Below are 21,388 nucleotides of genomic sequence, written 5' to 3' on the forward strand. Positions count from 1 at the left end.
AGTGAGGAAATTAGCAGATAACGCTTTAAATGTTACTAATGAAATAAATAATAATAATTCTTACTCTTAAATAAAGTCGTTCTAAGAATACTTTCCTGGTGTCAACACAGTTTGTTAATTTTTAATATTATTTCTTATATTTGAAGGATTATTAAGATAATGACCTTTTGGTCTTTACGATCTCAGGCTAAACTAATTATGTAATGTTTTCACGTATTTTTATATTTCCAACAGTTTTTGAAATTAATATTTAAAAATAAAACCGTCGTGAAAATCGATTTATTAACTTTTAAGAGAGCCTTTCATCCTACTAATATTATAAATGTGAAAGTTTGTGAGTATGTCAGAATGTCAGTATGGATGTTTGTTACTCTTTCACGCAAAAACAACTGAACCGATTACGATGAAATTTGGTATGTAGGTAGCTGAAGACCCAGAATAACATATAGGCTACTTTTTATCCCGGAGTTCCCGCGGGATTGATAAGGTCTACTAAGGGTAATTGATAGGCTTATATACTTATATAACTAGAGGCCGCCCGCGACTTCGTCCGCATTGAACACTCAGTAAGTACTGAGTGTACTCACACATATGTACAATTGGATGGTTCGATTCACGAATGATGTCTGACCACCATTACCCAAAGCTAGATCAGAACTAAGCTAGGTTCATTCTTTGTTAAGCTGATGTTTTTCCCAGATCGCCTGTTACGACGTCGGCGGGCAGTTTAAAATTAAGTAGTTCTTTCATGCTTCGTAAAGATAAACCACTTAATTTTCTGTTTCGTGTACAAAAATTGATAAAAGTCCCTATGCCAATGAACAAATTATCTTTTGCCATAAAAAAGTTAAATTTTTTCTAAACATAGAAAATGGGGGTAAAATAAAAGTCGTGATATACGTATACTTAATTTAATAATCATAACCATACAAAAATATCGCAAGCTGCGCGTGCGCTCACTGCGGCCGCTCCGGCCGGGTGCTCTTCGGGAGTATTATACATAGAAGTCCACTTGCTGTAACAAAAACAAATAAAGATGTAACAACAAATTATCAACATTTCACCTAATAAAAATTAAATGCTGGAAAACTGAGCTAATACTAACTAAAACCTTAAAAATCCATCATTTCTATACAACTATTCGACGCGGACGAAGTCGCGGGCATAGCTAGTCTATTATATAAAGGAACAAGGGTGACTTCCTCATCAGCGCCCAGCCTAAACCATGGAAGCTACAATCTTGAAATTGGGACATCAGCTTTAAATTACCACGTACCGCTCAGATAGGAAAAGATTTTAATTTTAACCCCTTAAGGGGTCAAAAAGAGGGTTACAGTTTGTATGAAAAAAAGAATCGGTTGTCTGTAAAGTCGGTTTACTGACGATAGTTGAACGTGACAACGTCTTAAGAAAATACTGATGGAATGGTAGCATTTTTCAAAACAAAAATTTTTAATTTCATTTGTTTAATAGATTTGTATATATATAGATAAGGAGGTATACGCTGCCGAACGCGAAGGCCGATTGTGCCTCTTTGTCGCTCGTTCCGCGCTCTCGCTCGCACTTCCAGCCTTACATGGAACGCCTCAGAGCGAGGTAACGGCGCATGAGTCATGTTTTTTCGTGCGTGCAGCCGGCTCAATCGAATTATAAGACGTTGTCTCGTCAAAAAAAATATTTAAAAAAGATACTCACTTATAAGTAAAAAGCCGAACATATAGATAGGCACGACGCAGTACTGGTCGACCAGCGCGCCGAACACCACGTTCCCCACAATGGCGCCGATGCGCCCGCACATCACCGTCACCGCCATAGCTGTGGCGCTGGAATACACATTTATCAATCAATCAGTCATATAATCACGTCTGTAGCCCTTGCGGGGTACATAGAGTCAGCCAGTCTTGAACTGACTGGCCACGTTCAGCTGTTTATAAATAAATATATACCGGACAAATTACACGGATTGAGTTAGCCTCGAAGAAAGTTCGAAACTTGTGTTACGAGATACTAACTCAACGATACTATATTTTATAAAAATACTTATATAGATAAACATCCAAGACCCAGGCCAATCAGAGAAAGTTTGTTTCTCATCATGCCCTGGCCGAGATTCGAACCCGGGACCTCCGGTGTCTCAGACAAGCGCACTACCGCTGCGCCACAGAGGCCGACATATTTTTGGTATGACTCAGTGATAAAATTGAGATTCGAATAGTGACAGGTTGCTGGCTCATCGCCTATCCCTTTAGTTACCTTTTACGACATCCATGGGAAAGACATGGAATGGTCCTATTCTAAAATCGTGATTAGTAAAATGCATGTATAAACATACTGTGTTGATCAGGAACAATTTAGACGTTACAACAAAAAATCTATCATTGATTCTAAAAACTTGGGATTCTTCTTTTAGGCGATGGGCTAGCGACCTGTCACTATTTTTATCTCAATTTTATCATAAAGCCAAACAGCTGAACGTGGCCTGTCAATTTTTCCAAGTCCGTTGGCTCAGTCCACCCCGCGAGGGATATAAAGATGATAATATGTATGTATGCACAACAAAAGAAATCGTACTTACGCAACTTTAGTGGGGAAGATCTCACAAATGACGCAGAAGAGAACGGCCTCCGTGCAGCTAACTATCGCCTCGAATACACACGACAGGATCAGGTTCTGGAGGGCAGACCTCACCAGGTTCAAGCCCAGGGCCGCCAGACCAGAGCTTATCAGCATCATCACTGAAATAAATGAATAAATAAATATAATTATAGGTGCCAGCTATATAAGTGCCGGGAATGTGGTTCCCGGCTCTTATATAGCCACGAATACAAAAAAGAATAGGACCACTCCATCTCTTGCCCATGGATGTCGTAAAAGGCGACTAAGGGACAGGCTTACAAACTTGGGATTCTTCTTTTAGACGGTGGGTTAGCAAACTGTCACTATTCAAATCTAAAAATACTTTTTTTTAGTGAACCGATTTTGATGAAACAAACTTTAAATGTTTTTCTAAGTTAAAACAAAACAATTGGTGAAAGTTTTAAGTAAATCGGTTCAGAACTTTCGAATATAAGCGTGATCACACATACAGACAGAAAGACAAAAAAATTGTTTTATTATTTGTATAGATTTCTCTTGATTGTGAAGTGATAAGATTCACCAAAGATATTAATAACACTCACCTAACATCAATTTCTTTCCAATAACATTGATGGTGATCCCCACTCCCAGGGCGGTGGGTAAGCAGCTCAGAGCCACAATCAGTGTATGTATATACACCTGGTCATCTATTGCTGGGGGAAGATTCTGGAAAAGGGTTATTACATTCATAGTGAAGGTGAATCTTCAAGCAGATGTACAAGGAGAGTGTGGAGGGAAAGGTCGGAGTGGGAAGGCCTAGACGAACGTATCTTGATCAAATTAAGGACGTCCTGGCAAAGGTCAAGAGTACCCGAAACCGCCGAGCTTGCATGACAAGAGTTATGAATGTGGATGAAGCGAAGGAAGTATGCAGAGATCGTGGCTAGCGGAAAGATGTAGTCTCTGCCTGCCCCTCCGGGAAAGAGGCGTGATTTTTATGTATGTATATATAGTGAAGGTATAAAGTTGCCGTGTGGTCTTCGGCACTTTAGAACAGAATTACTCCCATATCTTTCCCATTGATGTCTTAAAAGGCGACTAAGGGATAGGCTTATAAACTTGGGATTCCTCTTGTAGGCGATGGGCTAGCAACCTGTCACTATTTGAATCTCAATTCCATAATGAAGTCATACAATTTCACGTGGCCTTGCAGTCTTTTCGAGACTGTTGGCTCTGTCTATCCCGCAAGAGATATAGACGTGACTATATGTATGTATACATACATCACACATTTCTCCTGAAGAGGTTCGTTCCATTTGTCATGTTCACTTGCTGCATGCTTCATATACCTACTTTTAACAATCTTTTATGTATATATACATATATATATATATATTTAATATGAGTAGCAGTACCCGCGACTTCGTCCGCGTGGAATAGTTATTTTGGGCATCATTGAAATCAATCAAGGATGAATAATTTTCCCCGTATTTTTTTCACATTAACCATTACTTCTTCGCTTCTAAAAGTTGCAGCGTGATGTTATATAGCCTAACGCCTTCCTCGATAAATGGTCTATTCAACACAAAAAGAATTTTTCAATTCGAACCAGTATTTCCTGAGATTAGCGCGTTCAAACAAACAAACAAACTCTTCAGCTTAATAATATTAATATAGATTATATGTATGTATACAGGGTGACATTTAAAACAACTGCATCCTTTTAAACATAGACTGTACCCATGCTTCTGAGCCGTTTGAGCCTATTTTTATTTAAATTAAACGTCATCATTTTCACATTTAAAAAACCCTCAAAAACTACGTCACACGCTTTATTAAAACTAAACATGTAAATAAATGTCTGAAAAATAAATAATTTTTCTAGTATTAAGATGTCAAAATTCACAGTGCGAAATGGTTACTAACCGTTTATCTACTGAACCCCGCATGGCCATAGCGCATTGCAACATTCAACCTAAATTCCATTACATTGAGATTAAAATCCTATCAAATTGCACGAATTTTTTTTCGTACTTTCTGAAATATGAACCGATATTTTTCTTTTAACGTTTTTAAATATCCTTTAGATGAGTACACTTAACAGTTAAATTTATGCAGTTGAATTAAAAGTCACGCTGTATATGTAGGTATGCATGTTATACTCACAGGCATTTCATTAGTAATGTTCTGTCCAATGTTCTGCGCCACTTTGTAGGATACCTCGCACACGCTGGCCGTCTCGTTTCCAGTCTTGATCGCGTTGAACTGGCTGTACCTCTCGAACAGTTCCGGGAACCACATCATTAGTGTGTAGTAACTGAAAATTAAATATCACTACATACCTAGTATAAAACAAAACCGCTATTTTAGTCTGTTTGTCTGTACCTATGCTTAAATCTTTAAAATTACGCAACGGATTTTGATGCGGTTTTTTGTAACAGGTAGAGTGATTCAAGAGAAAGGATTTTATGTATAATTTGTCCCGAATTTTGCACCCGTGCGAAGCCGGGGCGGGTCGCTAGTATTATATACATACAGTCACGTCTATATCCCTTGCGGGGTTGACAGAGCCAACAGTCTTGAAAAGACTTCTTTTTGCAGTATGTAGTTTGGGATAAGCGATTTTAGACTTTAGATCCTTTTATAATAGCTACTGGTCCTTTATTGATACATAACATACTTATGTATATATAGTCACGTCTATATCCCATGTGGGGTAGATTGAGCAAACTGTCTTGAAAAGACTGATAAGCCACGCTCAGCTATTTGGCTTAATGAAAGAATTGAAATTCAAATAGTGACAGGTTGCTAGCCCATCGCCTAAAAAAGAATCCCAAGTTTGTAAGCCTATCCTTAAGTCGCATTTTACGACATCCATGGGAAAGATATGGTAGTGGTCCTATTCTTTTTTGCATTGGTGCCGGGAACCGCACGGCATATGAATTACCTAAACATGAGTCCAAAATCCACGAAGCAGCACATTGCCAAGTAACCGATGAATGGCGGGTTAGTCAGCATCTTCTTCCTGATCCAGAACGCCTCCCATCTCTGCTTCCACGTCAACGGCGCCTTGGTCTCGTTGCCGTTGTTATCTGCTGAAACCACTTCCTCCTCTTCGCCGTCGCCTGTGCTGATCATGGACTCCACCTGCAGATACATACATACATATAGTCACGTCTATATCCCTTGCCGGGGTAGACAGAGCCAACAGTCTTGAAAAGACTGATTGAAAATGTTGTTGTCAATGTGGCCTATTGAGATATTGACTTAATGATAGAATTTAGATTGAAATAGTGACAGGTTGCTAACCCGTCGCCTAAAAAAGAATCCCAAGTTTGTAACCCTATCCAGTTTGTAACCCTATCCCTTAATCGCCTTTTACGACATCCTTGGGAAAAGATGGAGTGGTCCTGTCCTTTTTTTATTGGTGCCGTTAACAACGTGTCTAATGTTATAATGTCTAAAAAAAGAAATAAATTAATTTCAAAAAACATGTGCCGTGTGGTTCCCGGCACCAATACAAAAAAGAATAGGACCACTCCATCTCTTTCCCATGGATTTCGTAAAAGGCGACTAAGGGATAGGCTTATACACTTGGGATTCTTCTTTTAGGCGATGGCCTAGCAACCTGTCACTATTTGAATCTCAATTCTATCATTAAGCCAAACAGCTGAACGTGGCCATTTAGTCTTCAAGACTGTTGGCTCTGTCTACCCCGCATGGGATATGGACGTGACCATATGTATGTATGTAAAAATACGTACAGGAAAATCTTTCTCGTTAAGCCTCGTATTAACGACGAAGATCCTTTGCAGCGCAGCCAAAGCCGCCTCCGGCCTGTTAGCGTGCAGCAGATATCTGGGACTCTCCGGGAAAGGGAACAGCAGCAGCACCACCAGCAGGCTGGGGATCCCGCAGGCGGCCACGAACACCCTCCACGACGTGTACTGGAAGTCAGCCCCCTCCGCCGTCAGGTTGAACAGGTCGCTGGGGATGATGGCGTATGCTATGCCTGGAATGGTAATGATTGTTTTGCAAGTTATGATGGTCGTGATTTTTATATACGGTTCAACTTTAATCAATTTAATGTTGACAAATAAGATACCGATTTTATTGACTATGATTTAGAAATGGGTAAATCAGACAAATAACACGAAACCACACTTGTTTGAGCTCAGTGACTTTCCATTGATGATGAACATCAACGTCCATGATAAATTAGGTAAAAGATATAACTATAGTTGATAAACTATGTAAAAGATAACTATGATTTAACTAGGTAAAAGATATACTATATAGGTAAAGATAACTTTATTTGATTGTTTTCTTCGAAATTGCAAAATAGTAACTCCCCCGGGGTATGTGAGGTACATTTATGTCAAAGGGGTCAATAAATCTAGATGCAAGAAAATTGGTTTTTCTTCAAGTCATAGTTACACATCTTTTATCACCCGGGATGCTATAAACACATTCATCGAGAAAGCTATTGAAATTACAGAAAATTATAGTGTAGGAAAATTTTACCATCGTGGTAGGAATTGAGACACGGCAAGAAGAATATAAATAAATAAATAAATAAATATATACGGGACAAATTACACAGAATGTGTTAGCCTCGAAATAAGTTCGAGACTTGTGTTACGAGATACTAACTCAACGATACTATATTTTATAATAAATACTTAAATAGATAAACATCCAAGACCCAGGCCAATCAGAAAAAGTTCTTTTCTCATCATGCCCTGGCCGGGATTCGAACCCGGGACCACCGGTGTCACAGACAAGCGTACTACCGCTGCGCCACAGAGGCCGTTAGAATTAAGAAGAACATATATTTTCTGCTCACCAGGAAGCAGAATCGTCCCAATGGTCCAAAACACTTCTAGCCTGCACAGCATCTTGTCCCGATGCCGCAGGGAGAGGAAGTCTCCGAAGTAAGGGAAGATGAGTCCCGTCGCCCCAATGATGCCGAACCCGGAGAAAAACCTGGAAGAATGAGAAGTCTACAACGAATAGTTACGTCAGGATAGGAGGATGTGAGGCGCGATCAGGTCAAAAGTATTATCAAAGTCCATATAATAGTATTAGGTTTCAAATTTCTAGACCTAGCAGGTGAGGCTGTCCGTCGATATGTCATATTATGAGTCAGTCAGCGCCTCTTATACATATATTTAGAAATTGACATTCTTAGATAAATTTATTTAGTCGAAAAAGTGCAAAAAATGCCTCTCAAAAAACACTAGTTTGCAGCTAGAGATGAATCTCAATAATGCAACAAATTTAAGCAAACCAAGAATGTATTAAGGAAAATGAAACATCATACGATAACAAGCCCACGAGAATATAAAAATCATGGCGAAGGTGGTCGATACAAACACTACAAAATCATACTAGATATGTTATAATATCACATAAGCCTTTATTTTTTGGGTGGTGCCGCGGTCAGATAAAACCCTATAAGATCTAGATACCTGAAAGCCAAGAAAGCAGGGAAGGACTGCATGACGCTGGACAAGAAGGCAGCCAGGGCATCCAGAAGTAGGGCTCCGATGATGGCTTTCTTGCGGCCCCGGGCATCCGCCAAGTTGCCCCAGAAGTAGGAGCCTACGCACATTCCTGGAAAGAAGAATTTAAAATGGGAATTAAGTGGACACCAGTTTTTAAAAAGGACCACACTTTTGTTTCCTTGTGTTCATGTATCTGTTAAAAAGAATTGGTAGGTAGGTTGTAGCTCGGAATCCTATCATGTTCCTTTACCTCGGGTGAAGACAATGTGACTTTGTTACTGTATCTGACTCCTCGTTGAAATAAGACAACAATTTTTGTAATTAATTAGGGTCAGGTCAAGAGTACCTACCAGAAACCGCCGAGAGTTATTCATGTGGATGAAGCGAAAGAAGAATGCAGAGATCGTGGCAAGTGCAAAGATGTACCTAGTCTCTGCCTACCCCTCCGGGAAAGAGGCGTGATTTTATGTATGTATGTTTTGTGTAATTCAGCTCGCATTTTTCAGGAAAGCCTATGATCAGTAGTGTCCTACTCAGTGAATTCGATCACTACACAGTTACATAATGTCAATTGAAGCCTGACGCCTGAAGAAAATGTTTGAGCAAATTTGCATACAAACAATGTATAAGATCACGCCTTTTTCCTGGGCGTATACGTACGTACATCTTTCCATTTTCACGATCTTGCATACTTCTTTCGCTTCATTAACATTCACCACTATCTTCAGAGAAACTGATCGGTTACGTAGTTTTGTCCTGACGCCAGGACATTTGATCAAGATATGTCATATCTCTATACCTACCTTCACCTGAACAGTGACTTTAAGCTGGATTACTTAATAATAATAATATGTACGGGACAAATTACATACACAGATTGAGTTAGCCTCGAAGTAAGTTCGAAACTTGTGTTACGAGGTACTAACTTAACGATACTATATTTTATAATAAATACTTATATAGATAAACATCCAAGACCCAGGCCAATCAGACAAAGTTCGTTTCTCATCATGCCCTGGCCGGGATTCAAACCCAAACAGAGGCCGACTGGATTGAGATCAAGGCAAATGATTTGAGCGATATACATATATTTCCGTAGAAGATGATAATAAAGGGGTTCTAACCAAAATTACCGTGTGGTTCCCGGCACCAATACAAAAAAGAACAGGACCACTCCATCTCTTTCCCATGGATATCGTAAAAGGCGACTAAGAGATAGGCTTACAAACTTTGTATTCTTCCTCAGGCGATGGGCTAGCAACCTGTCACTATTTGAATCTCAATTCCATCATTAAGCCAAATAGCTGAACGTGGCCATTCAGTCTTTTCAAGACTGTTGGCTCTGTGTACCCCGCAAGGGATATAGACGTGACCATATGTATGTTGTTTTATACACATAGCCTTCTCAGTATGTTGTTATAAGGCCAGTGTTTCCAAGTAATTAGTGTAAATAAAATTAACTTTATACTGTAAATGACTTTACACCATCTATCATTCCATTTACTGGTCATATTTATCTTGGTTCGAGGTCACACCGCCCCGCAAGGGATATAGACGTGACCATATGTGTTCTAACCAATAAGCGGTGTGGCAGTCAGACTGCCTTTGTCACTGGAGGTGAGATTGAAGTCTTTGGTGGCTGCTGGCAGTACGAAGCTGAGCGTGGTGGTACTAAGGGCGCAGACTGCGTAGACCGCGCCGCAGGCCATGAGCAGCAGCCATTGGAAGAGACCGTATCCTGGAGAAGGAGAGATGATTATATATATATGTATCACTACATAGTATAAAACAAAGTCGCTATTTTAGTCTGTCTGTATGCTTATATCTTTAAAATTACGCAACGGATTTTGATGCGGTTTTTTGTAACAGGTAGAGTGATTCAAGAGGAAGGTTTTTATATATAATAACATCTATTAAATAATGGAGAAATACTGTTATTTTCAGGGTTTCTAATGTGGTGTCGTAAATTCTTACATTTCTTGCCGCTTACATTTTTCCGAATTTTGCACCCGTGCGAAGCCGGGGCGGGTCGCTAGTAATATAATATAATATAAATAAATGTGCCGTGTGGTTAACGGCACCAATACAAAAAAAGAATATATGTATGTATGTAGGTATGTATAATATAAATAAATATACATACATACATACGGTCACGTCTATATCCCTTGCGGGGTAGACAGAGCCAACGGTCCTGAAAAGACCGAATGGCCACGTTCAGCTATTTGCCTAAATGATAGAATTGAGATTCAAATAGTGACAGGTTGCTAGCCCATGGCCTAAAGAAAAGTCCCAAGTTCGTAGGCCTACCCCTTAGTCGCCTTTTACGACATCCATGGGAAAGAGATGGAGTGGTCCTATTCTTTTTACTAAGTATATTGACGTCCGATGAAATTGCTGCACTGTAGTTTGTGCCGCTGCTTCTTCTACACATGCGCTTTGGAAGCGGTATTAGTTATAATTAGATTTAAGTGATGTGACGTCAATTAGTGATACCTTGTATCCAATTTTGAAAATAAATCTATTCTATTCTATTGTATTATAAAGTCCCTGAAAGAACTTCTTGATTGCCCTAATCAAAAAGATCCAGTTAAATCTTGTTAGGTAATCGATTTTATTAGTTCGCATCAATCAATGAATGGATTGGTATGCTCCTTTGAATGTGACAACAAATATCATACATACATATAATTGGGAATTAAACGAACTTACCTAGTGAAGTTCGATTCCAATTATGAGAGGGTCCCACCGAAGACGATATTTAATTACAAGCAGCAGTACGCAAGGTGATGCTGTCTCCGTCACATGTTTAGCCCTTAATTTGGCAGAATTTTTTTTTTTACATAAACCGATTTTTTTTATTGAAATCGGGTTTAAGACGTTTTAAGGCATTACAAAAAAATACGAAAAAATATCTTTACGTTTCAGTTTTCCTGAAAACTCATGTATGACACAGCACACATTGCCAAGTGAATAGAAAACCAAGGGATCAAAGTCGTGTATGCTGGGATATACATTGCCAAGTGCAGTGACTAATGAAATACCGACGGAAGTGAGTCCTAAAACTTATGAAATTTCGACGGGAGTTTATCCAGGAGCAGGAATAGCAAAAAAAATACAAAAGATAATAATAGTATAAACGTTTATTGAACTGAAATGACTAAATTACGCCTTTACATGGTAATCTAATTGACAGTTTCTGGGATTCTTCGAGTAAGAATTTGTTTGCTCTACGATATCTGTTAGAATGTCTGGCGAAAAAAATTTATAAAAATAATCCAACGCTGATATATCCGGAACATCTGTATAATGTCTGGAGTCTTCTTCTATAATAGCTCTGTGTCGAAAAACGGCTTCTTTCCACTGATAGTTCAAAGTAAATTTTTTCATTAGTCTCGGTCTTTTCCGGACAGGAACGGTGGGCTGACGACGTCGGGATCTGGTTTTTGGATTTGGTGGATTTACTGGAGTAAGAGGAGTTGTTGGGAGTGACGGAATATCACTCAGCACCGGTACTTTATTGCAATTTGGTTCTAAAGACGGACTTGAATATACTGTTTGAAAAATGGGCGTAAGTGGAACATTGTCGCTGTTGTAATGTTCGTCATCATCTAGAATGTTTAGTCTTTCTAAGGAAGAATGAATAGAAGGTGCTGGAGAAGAAAATGAAGAAAGCGGGGTGCGTACACGAAATTCCTCTTCGACATCTGAGCGCTCGCTATCGTCAGAGGGTGCATTTTCAGCAGGCACAAGAGCTAATATTCTACCACCTCGAGTTAGTAGCGTTTGCTGGCAACAAAGAAACAAAAAAACATGCTTCAACCAAAAATAAAAAGCAATCCCAAATCACAAATACATGCGGTATCTTGCAAATTACAAATAAAGCATTTCATTACAAACTTGGCAATGTATGCTGTGTCATACAGACAAAACGAAGGGTCTTTCATTACGAATTTGGCAATGTATGCCACAGCATACATCAGTTTACCGACCAAAATAAACTCAAAACACAAAGTCACCATACACAAAAACATATCAAATCCATTCGATTATACTGTTATGCATAAAATATAGTTCATAAAAACACCACAAACCATGTCAAACCAAGTTAAAATAATATAAATACCTTAGTCAACACAGATGAGCTACGCCGGGCCGCCATTTTCGAGACCGAATGTCAAAATAAGTGTTGTTAGAGACGTGTTTTATTTTTCCTTATAAAAATAATTAGTATTGCAATGAATTAAAATGATTTGTGACACAGACATTTTTATTATACTATGTCAAATATTTTTACAAAGTTTATGTATGCCAGTACATACACTGCCAATTTAAGGGTTAGAGATTTATATGAATCTGAAAAATCAGGTATTCTCCCCTCTCTTTCCCACCCCACGCGGCTGGTCCGGTGCGGTCGCTCGCCATTATCTTCAAAGTTTGCCTGATTTTGTATTTTTATTTTCTGGGTTGGGGGGGAAGTCATATCGTCTTCGGTGGGACCCTCTCATAATTGGAATCGAACTTCACTAGGTAAGTTCGTTTAATTCCCAATTATAATTCGGGTCTCCACCGAAGACGATATTTAATTACAAGCAGATGTTTAGAGTTTGAAAGGCATATGGGTCAAATAAAAATACGATGAAGTACATAACAATCAATATGTCATTTATATATTTTTTTTTTTTTTTTTTTTAATGACATCACTCATTAATGCAATAGATGCAATTGATTGTTCTGATTTTGCGCTGACTAATCAAATTTATAGTTAAACAAGAGTAAACTAAAAATAAATACAACACATTTCTCTTATACAGATAACTTGATCATATATTGAAAATAGATAATGCAAATTTCTCATTATTAGAATTAATAATATTATCTTTTTTATAATATTTCAGAAATATATTAGATGTATCGCTCCACCCCGCAGCTTTGCGAACCGCTTCCAGACTTACCCCTGCCTTGTGAGCAGCCGAGGTCGAGGCGTAACTGGCGCTATGCGCGCCATACAAACTAATATCTATCCCACTATCCTCCAACGCTTGTTTAACCCAGTGACCGAGCGTTTGGGAACCCACTTATTTGTGGGGTTTTTTTTTTTTTTAAACTTATGAATAAAAAATCACCCGATTCTGGAATCCGCAAGGATTTTGTTTTGTTTATGTAAGTTTGAAGAGATAGTGCTGGACAAATATTAGGGGTCTCTCGTATAAAGGGTAGTCTGATGAGCGGTTGGCATGCTCCAGGGCGCGATGTTTTAATTATGTCAGGGATTTTTATAATTATGGAATTTTCTTGACTAAGAATATTTTGTTATTTTATAAGGCTTAGAGTCTGCATCCTCTGAGCTGAGGCAATAGCCAGTAGAGTAATTGTTTCAATTGATAGTTTTTTTAAACATAAATTTTCATGTGGGTAATAATTCGACAAAAACGTGAAGACTTTATTAGTGTCCCAAGTAGAGTTATATTTGGGAGCAGGGCGTTTTAATTTATCCTTTCAGGACAATGCTGACCTATGTGTATTGATAGTACTATATGGACCGCCATTTCCAAATGTTTGTGTCAGAAACAACATTACTTGTGGAACTGTTGTTTGGAAAACGTTTAAATTTTTACCTTGGCAAAAATCCCACCATGCTTTAATTGAGGAGTTGTATTGAGCTAGTGTGCTTTGAGCAAATGATGCCATAACTATTCTCATGGACGTCGAAGGGACGCCCTGTCTTGTTAATCCGTCCCTGATAACATCGCTGCTACCAGGGTAAGGTCTGTGTACTCTCTGAAAGGAGAACATGACAAGTGTTTACTCGGTTCAAAAAAGATGACTCTTGAAACAGTTAGTTTTGACCACATGGGGAAACATGGTTGTGATGGCCACCAAGGTATGACAACGATACCTTTTGCTTTATCAGATATAAGTTTTTTTTTTTAGAACCTTTGCGATTAGGCAAAATGGAGGAAACGCGTAAAAGTAGATATTTTGCCAATCAAAAGTAAAAGCGTCAACCACTTCGGAGCATGGGTCAAGTTTCCATGATGCATATCTATCACACCAAGTGTTTTGGATTTTTTTTATTGTATGATGAGATTTTTTTTTTTTTTTTTTTTTTAGCACTACTGCCATATATCACGAGCTTTTTCATTTAGGTGTGTATACTGTATACCTCCCATTTTATTTATGTAACATATAGCAGTGGTATTGTCTATCTCATTAAAATATCACAATCTCGTAGGTGGGATGCAAATATTTTTAACCCATAAAATGCCGCCTTCAGCTCTAATACATTTTTATGTTTGGTTGAGTCAACGTAATTCCAATTACCACTAGCCTTTTTTCCATTACCTACATGTTGCACCTCAGCCGGTAAGGGACGCATCGGTAAAAATTTCTAAAATAAAGTTTGTGTTATGAATTGGATAACATGAATTATTTATCCACCATTAGAAATCATCATGTATAATTTCTGATAATGCCATTGTTTTGTTATAATTTTTTGTGTAATTTAAAGCTAAGAATTTTTCTCTTTCAAGCAGTTTGGTATATATCCAACCGTATTTGACAGCTGGGCAAGCAGATGTTAATAAGCCAATAAATTCAGCAAGATATCTAACCTTGCAAGATTTTGGTGAAAAGATATGGAGCTGTACACAGTCCAAAGGGAAGAACGTTAAATTGGTAAATTTTTACCTTCCCATTGAAAGTGCAACATTTTTCTGTCGCGTTCATCGATATAAATAAAAAAATATGTAGGTCCTTTAAATCAAGTTTTGACATGAAATAATTTTTGTTAATTAATTTTTGGGCGGTACGATGATCTTCCATTTTAAAATGATCTACTTCAATGAATTTATTTAATTTTTAAACTACAAAAATTGGTGATAGAAACTGATCCTTGCAAGGTAAACAATGTGAAATAGCACCGCTATTCACCATTTCTAAAATACACGAGTCCATAGCTATGATTTCTGTTTTTGAAAAGTGCATATTATTTGGAAAACATGACTGTGTTGGTTTTTCCTTAAGAGGTATTCTATATACTTTTACCCACGATAAAATCCTCGTATCCTTTGTTAATTGATACCATTGGTCATAAAAATATTTAAGTCTACCGACTTTTGGTACAAGTACCTGTTCAGTATTATTTAACGCCTGTGTCCCCGTTGACTGCTGTATCTCCTCGACGACGTCTCCTTGCGACGACCCCTCGCGGTTGTCGTTGTGTATTTCCGGACTCCGGGATTGGTTCGCGATTCCGGCACTCGCGAGCCACCCCTTGCGTTTAAAGCCCCGCGCTGAGGTTGACTCGTTGAGGGTTTAGACTGTGGTCGTACCGGTTTGGGTTTCATTTCTGTACCCGATTTCTTAATGGCCTTTGATGATTTCAAATGTTCCCCAAGGCCAGAACCAAACAAGTATTCGTCTATTTTGTTATTTTTGACGGTATCTCTAGCCACTTTATTAAGTGAGTTTATAATAGCGTAACGACGAGATTGTGATTCTCGGTAGTGGAGGTCGCACAGGAGTCGACCGGCGTCACTTAATGGTTTTATAAGATCCTGTGACGTTTCCTCATTGCTAGGAGCAATATTCAGTGCTTTACCGATTGCAGCTAGACAGATAGTTGTTTTTGTTTATGCTCGTTATACGTTTCTTTTTTAAGGTTTTGTTCGTCTATGGCAGCTTTAACTTCCGGGTTTAATTTTGGTGGGTTAATGCTGTCGCAGTTCTCAGGCACTAAATATTGTTTTTGCAATTAGGTTTTAATTTCTTTACTCATGCCATTTTTCAAAATATGTGTCCATCTGAGCGCTATATCTTTGTGTAGTTTTTCGCCTACACAATTATCTTTTGACGGGTCATCGCCTAATATCTCCAGTATATCTGTGGTATCTGGCTCCGCAGTATCATTATCGTTTTCGGTACAGGAGAGTGATGGTGAATGAACATCATGGTTACCATTGTCATTTTCTTCTACTGTTGGAGCGATGTGTATATGCAATAGACAAGTAATTGTAAGCATATAATATATATTAGTATATATCAGCTATCTTATGCTTTGGTCTAGCCATATAGGCCGCCAGTATAGTAGCAAGACTAACCATTTAGGTTGTCTTTTGCCTTGGTCTAGCCATTAAGGCCGCCAGTATAGTAGCAAGACTAACCATTTAGGTTGTCTTTTGCCTTGGTCTAGCCATATAGGCCGCCAGTATAGTAGCAAGACTAACCATTTAGGTTGTCTTTTGCCTTGGTCTAGCCATATAGGCCGCCAGTATAGTAGCAAAACTAACCATTTAGGTTGTATTTTGCTTTGGTCTAGCCATATAAGCCGCCAGTATGTAGCAGTAAAACTAACCATATAGGTTGTCTTTTGCTTTGGTCTAGCCATAAAGGCCGCCAGTATGTAGCAGTAAAACTAACCATATAGGTTGTCTTATGCTTTAGTCTAGCCATATAGGTCGCCAGTGTATGTAGTAATAACCGACTAACCATATAGGTTGTCTCAATAAACACTAGTTAGTCTTAGGGACTGCATAATTAGTGAGAATAACAATGTGAAAACATTTAAAGTAATCCAGCATACCATGACCGTACGATCTGTACACGATCGATCACACATGATATCTAACAACTATATTTCATCATAGAATGTATCAAATTATTATTATTTATCAATCAAGCAAACTAAAATCTGATTATCGATTGATGGTTTGTATTTTATATGTATTTTGAGGGTAGATCATAAAATCTCCCGTTAGGGATATGTGTGATTCAATACTGTTGAAACTATATGAAATGCATTTAGTTACCTGATATTTTTTCGCTGCACGATGAATTGTCATCATCCGAAGAAGAGACATCGCGTTTACGTTTTTCTAACCTCCTTTCGAGTTTCTTCATTTTCTTTATGATATCCTTGTAATCTTTTTCCATAGGCCTTTTTCTTTTGCCCATTTTTAAAATGAATAAAAAACTCAAGAGTTCGAAACTATTAAGTGACGTGAAAAATTTTAATAACGATGTGACATCGACAGCACACAAAAACGTAATGGCGAGCGACCGCACCGGACCAGCCGCGTGGGGTGGGAAAGAGAGGGGAGAATACCTGATTTTTCAGATTCATATAAATCTCTAAACATGTGACGGAGACAGCATCACCTTGCGTACTGCTGCTTGTAATTAAATATCGTCTTCGGTGGAGACCCGAATTATAATCACGTCTATATCCCTTACGGGGTAGACAGAGCCGACAGTCTTGATAAGAATGAATGGCCAGGTTCAGCTATTTGGCTTAATGACAGAATTGAGATTCAAATTGTGACAGGTTGCTAACCCATTGCCTAAAAAGAATCCCAAGTTTGAAAGCCTATCCATAGTCGCCTTTTACGTCATACACAGATAGAATAGAATAGAATAGATTTATTTTCAAAATTGGATACAAGGTATCACTTAGTGACGTCACATAACTTAAATCTAATTATAACTACTACCGCTTCCAAAGCGCATGTGTAGAAGAAAGAGATGTGTAGAGATAAGAGATGGAGTGATCCTATTCTCTTTTTCTTTATAGGTGCCGGGAACCACACGGCACTATAATTCATTTCGCAAACAGGTCTAGCCTGGGATTATGTTTACGTAGGTACAAAAGCCGCGCGCGTCACTGTATTATTTACGTGACAATAAAATATTAATTGTCATCCCAATGCCAAGTCGTTCGAAGAGATGTGTTTTATGAGTTCTGAGTACATATGCGGTTGCGCCGCTCATTGTGGTAAGTAAGATCGCGAATTCGAATGCAACTGATTACATACATACATACATATAGTCACGTCTATATCCCTTGTGAGGTAGACAGAGCCAATAGTCCCAAAAAGACTGATTATTCATAATTATTACTGCTGATTATTCTTAAAAACTTGGATTTCTTCTATTAGGCGATGGGCTTCCTGTCACTATTTGAATCTCAGTTCTATCATTAAGCCAAATAGCTGAACGTGGCCATTCAGTGTTTTCAAGACTGTTGGCTCTGTCTACCCCGCAAGGGATATAGACGTGACCATATGTATGTATGTCAATACAAAGTAGGAGTTCTTTGACTACTTCGGATATTCTTAATTCAAATGCCTGTTGGACCACTTGTTTGCCCGTATTTCAATAAATGATACCTACATTAGGTACATGATTTTTTTAACACAGTAAGCTACGTAGACTCGTCTTATACTACTCATACTAATATTATAATGCTGAAGAGTTTGTTTGTCTGTTTGCTTGAACGCGCTAATCTCAGGAACTACTGGTTCGAATTGTAAAATTCTTTTTGCATTGAATAGACCATTTATCGAGGAAGGCTTTAGGCTATATAACATCGCGCTTCAACTATAAGGAGCAAAGAAATAATGTAATATGTGAAAAAAAAACGGGGAAAATTATTCATCCTTGAGGGCTTCAATGATGCCCAAAATAACTATTCCACGCGGACGAATCCACTTCCACAATAAACATGTTTGATTTGATTTGATTTGACGAAGTTGCGGGCACAGCTAGTTAATAAAACAGAAACTGAATTGGAAATATTTAAAGCTTTTATAGAGACACACGTCTATTAATATGTTTGCCATTAGAGAACAGAATGTATTGAGGTTGTCACGCCGGCGGGGCGCTGACGCCCGGCCCCTCGGCGCCTTGCTATTAATTCCGTGTGGTTTTATCGTATGGCGGCCTAGTGGTGCGGACTGGAACGCGGTGTGTTGGAACAGGGGATTCCCGCGGCATTGCCACATTTCTGACTAATGTGACAAACAAAAAATACTACTTATATATATATAAAAAATACTTCTTTATAAAATACATCATTGAAGCCCTCAAGGCTGAATATTTTTTCCCCGTTTTATTCATATATTCCATTATTTCTTTAGCCTAAAGCCTTCCTGGATAAATGGTCTATTCGACGCAAAAATAATTTTTCAATTCGAACCAGTAGTTCTTGAGATTAGCGCGTTCAAACAAACAAACTCTTCAGCTTTATAATATTAGTATGGAATGATCCTAACAGGTTTAGGTAGGTTCCCTTTTCAAAGGAAGGATGGTGCCAGCCAAAAATTCTAGAATGCATTATGACGAGCACATCGTCAGTCATAGAAACCTTTCTTGTTAGAATAATACATACATACATACATATAGTCACGTCTATATCCCTTACGGGGTAGACCCAATAGTCTCGAAAAGCTCAGCTCTTCAGCTGCTCGGCTTAATGATGGAATTGAGATCCAAATAGTGACAGGTTTCTAGCCCATCGCCTTAAAAAAAGGATCGCAATTTTATAAGCCTATCCCTTAGTCGCCTTTTACGACATTAGGGCGATGGGCTAACAACCTGTCACTATTTGAATCTCAATTTTATCATTAAGCCAAACAGCTGAACGCGGCCTATCAGACTTTTCAAGACTTTGTCTACGCCACACGGGATATAGACGTGAATGTATGTATGTGTGTATGAAGGCTGTAGACGCGTCGCCACCCTCCCGGCGCCTCCCGATTAATTGGATATGGCGTTTTGTCGGTAAATCTAATTTGCTGGGTTAGCTTAGGCTTAGTCGATTTTTGGAGTGTACATACATACATACATACATACATAAAATCACGCCTCTTTCCCGGAGGGGTAGGCAGAGACTACCTCTTTCCACTTGCCACGATGTCTGCATATTTCCTTCGCTTCATCCACATTCATAACTCTCTTCATGCACGCTCGGCGGTTTCGGGTACTTTTGACCTTTTGGAGTGTACGTAGTTGAATTACTATGACCCGTGCAGAGGTATGAGATATAAAAACAGATTATGATTTCTTTTTCTATTGTTGCCGGGAACCACACGGCTGAAAAGAATAGGACCACTCCAACTCTTTCCCATGGATGTCGTAAAAGGCGACTAGAGGATAGGCTTATAAACTTGAGATGCTTCTTTTAGGTGACGGTCTAGCAACCTGTCACTTTATATGAATCTCAATTCTATCACTAAGCCAAACAGCTGAACGTGGCCTATCAGTATTTTCAAGACTGTTGGCTCTGTCTACCCCGCAAGGGATATAGACGTGATTATATGTATGTATGAAAAAAAAAAAAACTTTCTGCGATTTGCGGGTAATTTTTCAAGAGTAAACAAATAAATAAATATATATATACGGGACAAATTACACACATAGAGAAATTATACACAAGAGTGGATGGCCATCATATATGATACGAAGATACACAGCCATCACGACAATGCGTTACGACACATTATATCTATTTCTGATCAACACGTGCATGTGTTTTTATTGAGGAGACTTCGGACCGACGCGGGCGCAGGCGGTGTATTGATCAACGTTGTTTAGATTGAAACCAATGGGTATGTGACGGTGTCTTCTATTTTTCTTGAGATTTATAGATCCTCTTTGTTATTGGTTAGATGCGTCGTGTGGTTCCCGGCACCAATAAAAAAAAGAATAGGACCACTCCATCTCGTTCCCATGGATGTCGTAAAAGGCGAAGGGATAGGCTTATAAACTTGGGATTCTTCTCTTAAGCGATGGGCTAGCAACCTGTCACTATTTGAATCTCAATTCCATCATAAAGCCAAATAGCTGAACGTGACCAATCAGTCTTTTCAAGACTGTTGGCTCTGTCTACCCCGCAAGGGATATAGACGTGATTATATGTATGTATGTTAGATACAATACAAATTATCTTTATTCCCCATAAAAATACATATGCAGTAGAAACATACAGCGATCCCTTCCAGCCAACATTTAGTGAAAGGTAAAAACATAGAACCGGGTGGACAGCATACCTAACAGATGTTAGTGAATAAAAAATAAACTAGGTACATACATACATACATCACGTCTATATCCCTTGCGGGGTAGACAGAACCAACAGTCTTGAAAAGACTGAATGGCCACGTTCACCTAAGATAGAATTGAAATTCAAATAGTAACAGGTTGCTAGCCCATCGCCTAAAAAGAATCCAAATTTGCAAGCCTATCCCTTAGTCGCCTTTTACGACATCCATGGGATAGAAAAGGAGTGGTCCTATTCTTTTTTGTATTGGTGCCGGGAACCACACGGCACTGATTAAATGTAGGTATGTATGTAGAAAACTTAACGCCATATTTTTCCTGGACATTTTAATGTGAATGTGGATGAAGCGAAGGAAGTATGCAGAGATCGTGGCAAGTGAAAAGAGGTAGTCTCTGCCTACCCCTCCGGGAGAGAGGCGTGATTTTATGTATGTATGTATGTATGTATTTTAACGGAAATGTAACCT

The 21,388-nt window shown here is 38.6% G+C and overlaps 1 protein-coding gene and 1 pseudogene across 1 annotated transcript in view; both read right to left on the bottom strand.

Moving 5' to 3' along the window:
• Window positions 1-899: 899 nt before the first annotated feature.
• Window positions 900-21,388, bottom strand: part of LOC106134805 (synaptic vesicle glycoprotein 2B) — a 39,894-nt gene continuing 19,405 nt past the window's right edge. Inside the window, exons 3-12 of the mRNA XM_013334946.2 lie at window positions 9,661-9,822; window positions 8,049-8,193; window positions 7,424-7,563; window positions 6,342-6,589; window positions 5,525-5,724; window positions 4,744-4,894; window positions 3,180-3,303; window positions 2,576-2,735; window positions 1,696-1,823; window positions 900-1,015 (exon numbers count right to left, since the gene is read on the bottom strand). Of these exons, the coding sequence (XP_013190400.2) occupies window positions 957-1,015; window positions 1,696-1,823; window positions 2,576-2,735; window positions 3,180-3,303; window positions 4,744-4,894; window positions 5,525-5,724; window positions 6,342-6,589; window positions 7,424-7,563; window positions 8,049-8,193; window positions 9,661-9,822 (1,517 nt within the window). The 3' untranslated portion in view covers window positions 900-956. The remainder of the gene's footprint in view (window positions 1,016-1,695; window positions 1,824-2,575; window positions 2,736-3,179; window positions 3,304-4,743; window positions 4,895-5,524; window positions 5,725-6,341; window positions 6,590-7,423; window positions 7,564-8,048; window positions 8,194-9,660; window positions 9,823-21,388) is intronic.
• On the bottom strand, window positions 15,230-17,039 carry LOC132902156 (uncharacterized; annotated as a pseudogene).

Source organism: Amyelois transitella, chromosome 10 (assembly GCF_032362555.1).
Source record: "Amyelois transitella isolate CPQ chromosome 10, ilAmyTran1.1, whole genome shotgun sequence".
In the NCBI taxonomy this organism is placed as follows: Eukaryota; Metazoa; Arthropoda; class Insecta; order Lepidoptera; family Pyralidae; genus Amyelois; species Amyelois transitella.